This window comes from Mastomys coucha, unplaced genomic scaffold (assembly GCF_008632895.1).
Source record: "Mastomys coucha isolate ucsf_1 unplaced genomic scaffold, UCSF_Mcou_1 pScaffold23, whole genome shotgun sequence".
Lineage (NCBI taxonomy): Eukaryota > Metazoa > Chordata > Mammalia > Rodentia > Muridae > Mastomys > Mastomys coucha.
Genome location: NW_022196906.1, coordinates 99911621 through 99920479, shown reverse-complemented (window position 1 = coordinate 99920479; position 8859 = coordinate 99911621). Strand labels below are relative to the sequence as shown.

The window sequence follows — 8859 nt, the reverse complement described above, 5'->3', positions numbered from 1 at the left end:
GAAAAAAAAAAAAAGAAAAAAAATAGATAAATTTATAAGAGATGGCTCAGTCAGTAAAGTGCTGAGTTAGCATATAATGTCAGGTTCCCAGCATCAAAGTGAAAAAACTTGGCTTTCCCCCTGGACCGTGCAGGGAGACTGGGGACCTGGGGAGAAGGAGTTTGAGGAGACAGGCCAATACCTACTGGAGCTCAGCCAAATGGAGAGCTCCAGATTTAGTGTGAGGGAGAAAGAAGGGTAGAGCAATAGAGGAAGGTGGCTGACATCCACTTTCTGGTTTCCACATCGCACTCTAACACACACAATCTATGTATATAACACACACACACCCCCCAAATCTGTGAAGAACTCAAGCAATAACTAGTTCAAATGACATCCTTGGGCTGGAGATACGGCTCAGCTGACAGAACATTCTAACATGCGTGACACATGTGAAGTACTAGGTTTGCTACTTAGCACTACATAAATCAGGTGCGCGGGCAAATACCTATCATCTAGCACTAAGGAAGCAAAGGCCTCAGTGCATTCCAGACCATCCTGGTCTGCATAGTTCGAGTCTGCCTTGTAAGTAAGCAAATAGAAAGAACGAAGGAAAGGAAGGAAGGGAGGAAGGAAGAAAAGGTTCAGGATTAGCCTGAACTACATAGTGAGTTCCTGGCCAGCCTGGGCTACATGGAATTTTTCCAACAAACAAGAAAGAGGTTAAAAAAAAAAAAGTGGTGAGGTGGAAAACTGGATAAAGGAAACAGGCCACCCACAAAGATAGATGCCGTTGCACATGTCTTCCAGGGGCTGCCTGCCTTGTCATGAAATAAATGAGAACTGAACTGTCTGTGGAATCTTATCTACCTGGAGGCAAAACGTTTTAAACTTGGACAAGAATTGTGATTGTCAAGGATGGGTAAATAAGCTATGCAAGCTCGTGCGAAACAGTGTGATGGTTGCTCTTGATTGTAAAATTAATTATCCAGGTGTGGAACCTTTGAGCTTGTCTGTGAGGAGGGAAGAGCAGCTGTGAATGTGAGCAGCACCAGCCTGTAGGCTGGGGTCTGAACAGGAAGTCACCTCTTTCTTTGCAGTGGCAGACACATGTGGCCAGAGGCCCGGCTGGCTTCTGCTGTGATGGGTGAAGCTATTCCTTCCTGTAGTTGCTTTCTGCAGATACTTTGTTACAGCAGGAACTAAAGTATCTAAGGAAAACTGGATGTACCAAATTATCATATGTATCCTTCTCTTCTTTTGTTGGAAGCAGGCTTTGGGGGTGGGGAGTGTCTGGCTGTAACTTTCTCAGACCTTGTCTCGATTCACAGCTGGGTCAGGTACTATCTATCAGAGCTACTATTACATTTGGGCTCAGAAGTCCCTCTATTTAGCACCATCCTCCTATGCCCAGTGTTGTGGCTGTTACTGGGTGGGCTCAGGATTAGGCCCCCCCCCCCCCGTTACTGGGGTGCAGCTGTTTCCTAAGAACCTTCCTCCTTGGGCAGGAGGAACTGCTGGCAGAACAGGGCTGACTGACTAAAAGGAAGTGAGGCCTAGTGAGCACTAGGCTGGGCTTAGGGGCTGAGCCAAAGTAGGGAACTCTTCATTCATCTATCCTTAGGCTTTAGAGATTTTGAACTTGTTTCCTGGAGGAGAAAAGAGGAAGCAAAATGGCTTGAGGGGTGGTCTGACTCAGTTACACGGTCATACTGGAAACCCTGGGCATCTAACACTTCCCCTCTGTGGGCCCGAGTCCTCCCTTATGAAATGGAAATTGCGGCCTTGCAGAGGGGCACCTAGACTTAGGTGACAGAAAGTGACAGGTGCTCTCCTCCAAAAGTTATAGCTATCTGGGGGTTAAGAGATATCCTGAGCCAGAGCGATGACACTTGGCCTGTGGTTGTAGTATGCAAAAGGCAGAGGCCAGCCTGGACTACACAGCAAGTTCCAGGTCAGCCTGGGCTACTTGGTGAGCGCCTTCTCAAAACAAAACAAAAGAGAGGTTGGTGAAATTTTTCACTTCCCTCAATCCAAGGTTGCACCTTCGACCAGCTGGAGAAAGGAACTATATACTCCCTCTTAAATTCTCATAGGTTCCTCTTGTCCGTCCCTCACACTCCAGGGAGGATCTGGTGGAGGCGAGAAGCCATCTTAACTGAAGGGGCAGACATTTGGGAGCAGGTTTCTGAGGATGAGGAGGACCAGGGTGAACAGAACTCTGGAGCACTCTGAGCACACTATTTCTTACTCAATATGTCGGTCTCACACCTCCAAAGACATACTGTCCCCGTCTACCCCTTGCGTAAGACCGTTGCCATGAGCGCAAGGCTAATGCTCCGCGTAGCACCTGCCCAGCACCCATTCTGGTTCCTAGAGTAGAGGGAAGGGTTTCTCCTCTCAGAGGATCAGAGGATCGAGTCCCACAGGTGCGGGCGAGCCTTTGTGCCTTCTCAGTGGTACTCTGACGCAGGCAGGCGTCTTCACTTCGCTAGGCCTCAGTTATCCTGCCTATAAAGTGGGATACGTGACCATATTCCCTTCTTACAGAAGTGTGGCTGCACACACTTAGGCGACGGGCGTGGCCTCTCACCACAGGCCCCACCCCCCAAGGCCCGCTTCCTCCCTGTGGCGGGCGGGACCCTGGCGTCCCGCTGAGCGCGGGCAGCCCCCGGCCGCCACGCAATGTCCGCCGGCTGGTTCCGGCGCCGCTTCCTACCCGGGGGTCCACTACCAGGGCCGCGGCCAGCCGGGCCGCGCTCCAGCCCGGTGCCCTATCACCGGCCCCGCTTTCTGCGCGGCTCCGGCTCCAGCCCGGGCTCCACCGACGCCTCGCGCCGCCCCGATGTCCGGCCGGTGCGCAGCCCAGCCCGGGGCCGCACGCTGCCTTGGAACGCAGGCTACGCCGAGTGAGTGCCCCTGCCCCCGCGTCCCCTCCCGACCCCCTGCCTGATCCGGTCTGGTTCTACGCTGACCTGGAGAGCCGACGGGGCGTGCACATCCCCGCTAGTCTTCTTCTTGTCCTCACCCTAGGACTCTTGACAGCATTCCTCCTTTTTCTCGATTTTGCATTTTCTTTTGGAGAAGGTCGGAGGTCCCGGGAGGGCTCGCATCCGACTGGACCCTCCTTTCTTCGGGCCTCTGGAGATGTATGTCCCACCTCGCACTTCACTCAGGGTTTGGCCTGTGCTCTGTGGGATAGGGTTCGGACTGAAGTGGGACTTCCTAAACCCTGGGCCAGCACAGTGAGTCTAAAGGCGCAAGCCAGTGAACAGTTAGAAAACTTATATGGCATGCAGAGCAAGCAGGAGGATCTGGAATTAGGATCCCCAGAAACCTTGTGAAAAAGCTGGGAGTGGCAGTCGGGGCCTGTAATCCCAGCACTCGGGAGGCAGATTCATAAGGCTCCTGGACTTGTTGGCCAGGAATTCGAGCTGAATCAGTGAGCTCTGATTTAGTAAGAGACTGACCTGTCTCAAAAACTAAGGAGAAGGGCAATCCACTTCTGGCCTTTGTACAAACACGCGCGTGTGCGCGTGCACACATACACACACACACACACAGTTGTCCAAGTGTGTCAGGGGACGACAGCACCTAGAAGCACTTGTCTCAAGTGGAGTCTCTGTGCCCACAATGACCTAGATGAGACATCACGGTTGATTTCCTGGCCTCAGGGTTATCAATGCAGAGAAATCTGAATTCAACGAAGACCAGGCTGCCTGTGGGAAGCTCTGCATCCGGCGATGTGAGTTTGGGATCGAAGAAGATCAAGAGTGGCTGACGGTGTGCCCAGAGGAGGTGAGTACTGCCTTGCCTGATCCCGGCTGGCTGTCAGGCTTGGGTCCAGGATGAGATTCCTCCTGCCTTACTGTCTCATGTCCTAGTTCAGGCTGGGCACCTGGGGAAGCTTGGTGGTGCCTGACACAGAGCTCTTCCTATGCAGTTCCTGACGGGTCATTACTGGGCACTGTTTGATGGGCATGGTGGACCTGCTGCAGCCATCTTGGCTGCCAACACCCTGCATTCTTGCCTTCGCCGGCAGCTGGAGGCTGTGGTAGAAGGCATGATGGCCACTCAGCCCCCCATGCACCTCAGTGGCCGCTGTGTCTGCTCCAGTGACCCCCAGTTTGTGGAGGAAAAGGGGATCCGGGCAGAAGACTTGGTGATTGGGGCTCTGGAGAACGCCTTCCAGGAATGCGTGAGTGGGCCCTTCGGGGAGAAGGGACGTTCCTCCGAGGGACTTAAAAGAACCCGGGGTATAACGGCACACCATAGTCACCATTCCTTGGGCTGTGGAGAGGTTGTGTTGATTCCTTCTTTCCTGGTAACAGCCCCATGGTCTTCAGCTAACCCCTCCCATGTATCTAGTTCCTTATGTGTGCTAACTGCTCACCTGTCCATGCCTTTGGCCCTCAGTGCAGGCAGTGGTTTCTTTTCCTGTTTTGAATTACATTTCCCTTGTGTAAGTCTCTTTACGAGGTATTCAGGAGTTAATGACCAAGCTTTTGAGCTGAGATGTTGTAGGCCTGCTTGTGGGAATGTCATTGTAAGGAGTCGGGGGACTGGAGGTGGTGGCAAGTTCAGGCGTAGCTATAACAACCTTGGTTTGCTCTAGGATGATGTGATTGGGAGAGAGCTGGAGGCCTCAGGCCAGATGGGTGGCTGTACGGCCCTGGTGGCGGTGTTCCTGCAGGGGAAGCTGTATGTGGCCAATGCTGGGGATAGCAGGTGAGTGGGCCATTGGAGGGCAGACAGGATGGGGGAGTTAAGACAATAAAAGGAGGTTAGAAATGAGGAGGACTGACTGACTACCGCGCATTTGTACTTGGCATAAGCCAACTCTTAAGGATGGACAATGATGCCGAAGCAGGCAAGGGGGATTGGTGCCATGCTAATGGGCTGTACCTTTACTCTGTAGGTCTTAGAGTCCCAGAGGGATTTGAACAAGGGATCACAGTGGCTAGAACTGGGCCCTGGTTGGAGAAAGGTGGCCATGGGTGAGTATGGTAGTTACTTCATCAATCTCTTCCCTCCCTCCAACCTGTTTAGAGCCATCTTGGTTCGGAGAGATGAGATACGGGTACTGAGTTCTGAGTGCACCCCAGAAACAGAGCGGCAGCGGATCCAGCAGCTGGTAGTGCCCTTGGCAGGGGGACCCTTCCTCCGGGTAGAAGATCATTTAGGGCCCTGGGAGGGAGCCTGATCTGAAAGTGGCCTCCCCCACCTAGGCCTTTACCTACCCTGAACTTCTGGCTGGTGAGTTCACGAGACTGGAGTTCCCACGGCGGCTGAAGGGCGATGACTTGGGGCAGAAGGTTTTGTTCAGGGATCATCACATGAGAGGCTGGTGAGCTGGCGGGATGAGGACATGTGGTGGGAAAAGGTCCAGGGTTCAGGCTCACCGCTGTGGCGCGAGGCAGTCCTGCCTGGGCAAGGAGGGCATGTGAAAGCTTGGTAGCTGGGCTTTAGGATGGGAGAAGCCTCAGTGGTGTGTAGGTCTTTGGCTGATTCTAGGTCTGCTCCTGCAGGAGCTACAAACAGGTGGAAAAGTCTGACCTCAAGTATCCATTGATTCATGGACAGGGTAGGCAGGTCAGTGGCTCCTCTCCCCCACATCTCCCAAGAATCCGTCTTTAGTTGTTCCTTGAAGATGGGAGCTTCCCTGCCCCTTGCTAGTGGCTGGCGTCCGTTCCCTCCTGATGTTCCTCCCCTGGAAGCCATTGTTCATTTCCCCTCTTGTGCTTAGCTGAGCCTGTCCTTGAACATGTGATAAGCTCACTCTCATCCCATCCCTCCCTCCCCCAGGCTCGGTTACTGGGAACACTGGCTGTCTCCAGAGGGCTGGGTGACCATCAGCTTAGAGTCCTGGACACCAACATCCAGCTGAAGCCCTTCCTGCTCTCCATCCCACAGGTGACAGAGTAGTGTCGCCCACCCCAGCTTCCACCTGCCCAGCAAGGCAGAGAATGAACCTGGTAGGAGCTGGGAACACTGGAGGATTCTTAGTCTTAACTTGCAGGTGACTGTGCTGGATGTAGACCAGCTGGCATTGCAGGAGGATGATGTGGTTGTCATGGCAACTGATGGGCTCTGGGATGTCCTGTCCAATGAGCAGGTGGCACTGCTTGTGCGGAGCTTCCTCACTTCGAACCAAAAGGATGACCCACACAGGTACTGTAGCTGAGGGAGACCTGACTGGACCTGGGTTGGTGCTAGCAACTGTAGCTGAGGGAGACCTGACTGTAGCAACAGCACCATGTAGCTACAGCTGCGAAGACTACTAACTCGGGGCTGGTGGGCTGATCAGGCTCTCTTAAGCTTCCCAAGGGAAAGGGGATATGAGCAAAAAAAACCAAAAAACAAACAAACAAACAAAAAACCCAAGTCCAGTTGATAATGTAGTTATTGGCCCTTTCAGGCTTGTTGCTTGTCTTACAAGTTTCACCACATTTAGGGGGGTCTCCTAGGTGTCCTGCCCTTTGCACTGTGTTTTGGAGCCTTGGTCTTCTACTGTACATCCGAAGTACATCTGCAGGGTGGTCTTTACAGGTTCTCAGAGTTGGCCAAAATGCTGATACACAACACACAAGGGAAGGACAATGGTGCCACGGGAGAAGGGCAGGTGTCCTACGATGATGTCTCCGTGTTCGTAATTCCTTTGCACAGCCAGGCCCAAGAGGGAAGTGGCCACTGACGTTTCAGATACTGTATTCTAGCACCTCCTCAGGACCAGTGCAGACTCAGCATATGTCCACTGTGGCCAAGAGCAGGCCCTGCCTGGTCTGTTCTGAGCCACAGCCCAGTGCTCACTAGGTCCCACCTTCTGCAATGGTAATGTTCCCCGGGCAGAGGTACTTGATAGCATTCTGCAGGATAAAGGGTCCGGGGCACTAAGAAGTCTTGGGGAGCGGGCAGCTACGTGTGGTTCCAACTCCTGAAATCTCAGTTAACCATCATTAACCACACCCATGGTTATTCATTTAACCACCATAACCACACCCATGGTTATTCATTTAACCAACCATCCACACAGGGCACCTTCTTGAAACTTCAGAGCAGTCTCACATTTGCTTAATTTAAACGATTAAAGCGATCTTAATTTTTTTCTTTCTTTCCTCTCTCTCTTTTTTTAGAGGGGTCTGTTAATGTAGTTCTGTCTGTCCATGTAGACCAGGCTTGCCTCAAACTCAGAGATCACCTGTCTTTGCCTCCTGAGCCATGGCTCAGGATTAAAAACGTGTGCCGGGCTGGATCTGCCATCTTGTGCACAGCTCCTGAAACCTGTGCAGATCCTGCCTTGCTGTCTGCCTGTGAAGGGCACAGGTCCCAGATAAACTTTGTAGGGTAAGATGGGTGAGAAGTCTCCAGCATTGGCAGGGCAGGCTGACACTGCCAGGAGCCTGGCTGCCAATCTGGTTGCTTCCCCCCAGTCCCAGGCCTGCCCTACACACCAACAGTGTCTGCTGTTCTCCAGTCATGCCAAGTACAAGCACTTCTCAGCAAGCCAGTTCTCCGTGTTTCTAACCTTCCACTTTTAGCCAGCTTAGAGCTATAGCCACCCACTCTGGTATTCTCCTGCCCACTCTACCCTACCCAGCCTCCAAAGACTCACATACAGCATTTCCTTCAGACACACAGCCAACATGTTATTAAATGTTTGCATGTAAAAGCCCCTGTGAATCATGAGTTGCTCACACAGCTCTGGCTGACAATTTTGCTGTTTCTTTTGGCCTTTCAGGGGACTCTTTGTTAGTCCTACCAGGCAAACCTGCATACAATCAGGACTGGTCCCATGCTTAGCCCCCTTGCTGTTGCCGGGAAATGAGAAGACCTTTAATTACCTGTGAACTCTGGATTGGAGGCACCAGAAGGGCTGCCTCTTTACTTAAAAAAAAAATTTTTTTTTTCTTTTTTGCAAGAATTTCACTATGTGGCTTTGTTGGTTCTGTATTGTGGTCTCAACCTTGTGATCCTTTGGCTTTTGCCTCTAGAGTGATAGGTTTCTCATTCTGTAGGCCAGGCTGGTCTGACATCAGTTTTGTGACTTTTCTCTCTCAGCTTAAGCATGGAGATAGCAGGTGTGGACTACCAGCCTCGCCCCCGGGGTGGCCTGGTGGTGTAGACATGTTAGTGAGGGATATACATAGGCTGCTTCCCCCTTCCTCCTTTAGCTCGCCAGTGGGCAGTGGTGACACATGCCTTTCTTTTAGTCCCAGCGCTCAAGTGGCAGAGGTAGGCAAGGCAGATCTCTTGGGTTTGAGACCAGCCCTGTCTATGTAGTGAGTTCAGGAATAGCCGGGGCTTCACAGAGAAACCCCTTTTCAGCCAAAATCAAACCCTCTGTCATCATCTAGAACTTGCTGAGGCTCAGAAGTATCTGTTGAGAGAGCTTTACCTGAATTACTCTTAGTGTACAACCAAGGGGCTTCAGGCAGCGAGGGAACTGGTGGCAGGCTTGTGCAACTAATTCCTCTAGGAGGGCTCAAGACACATTATCTCCTCATTTTGGATTTCATTTCCTGTTATTCGGGGAAGACAGGACAGAGCACTGGTAATTTGCCCTTCCCAGGTGACTTGTGGACAGACCCACACCTTGCCCCTACAGCCCCAGGCAGGCAGCTGACAGATGCTAGAACCTCACTGTATGAGGCTGCTGAGTTTAGCTTCCTCCTCTTTCTTCAGCATTCCTCCACATCCTCTCAAAGTGTAGGCAACATCCTGTGCCTACCTCTTGCCCATACCAACTGCTAAGACAGCTAGCTCAGCCCTACAGCCTACTGTCTGTTCCTCTTGTTCACACAGTACAACCAGAGTGGGCAGACTAGGTCTATGGCAGGTATGTCAGTGTAGCTGCAGCAGGCTTTTTTTTTTTTTTTTTTT

General features: G+C 52.0%; 1 protein-coding gene across 2 annotated transcripts; it reads left to right on the top strand.

The window, feature by feature from the left end:
* Positions 1-2638: 2638 nt before the first annotated feature.
* On the top strand, positions 2639-7079 carry Ppm1m (protein phosphatase, Mg2+/Mn2+ dependent 1M). 2 transcript variants are annotated; one of them, XM_031344381.1, is made up of 10 exons: positions 2639-2888; positions 3654-3777; positions 3923-4177; positions 4595-4707; positions 5029-5113; positions 5208-5326; positions 5508-5571; positions 5785-5892; positions 5999-6150; positions 6529-7079. In XM_031344381.1, the coding sequence occupies exons 1-10, from the start codon at positions 2665-2667 to the stop codon at positions 6671-6673; spliced, it is 1389 nt and encodes a 462-aa protein (XP_031200241.1). In that variant the 5' UTR covers positions 2639-2664; the 3' UTR covers positions 6674-7079. The 2 variants fall into 2 exon arrangements, with proteins under 2 accessions (XP_031200241.1, XP_031200242.1); XM_031344382.1 differs by having other exon boundaries at positions 2760-3182.
* The last annotated feature ends 1780 nt before the right edge of the window (positions 7080-8859 follow it).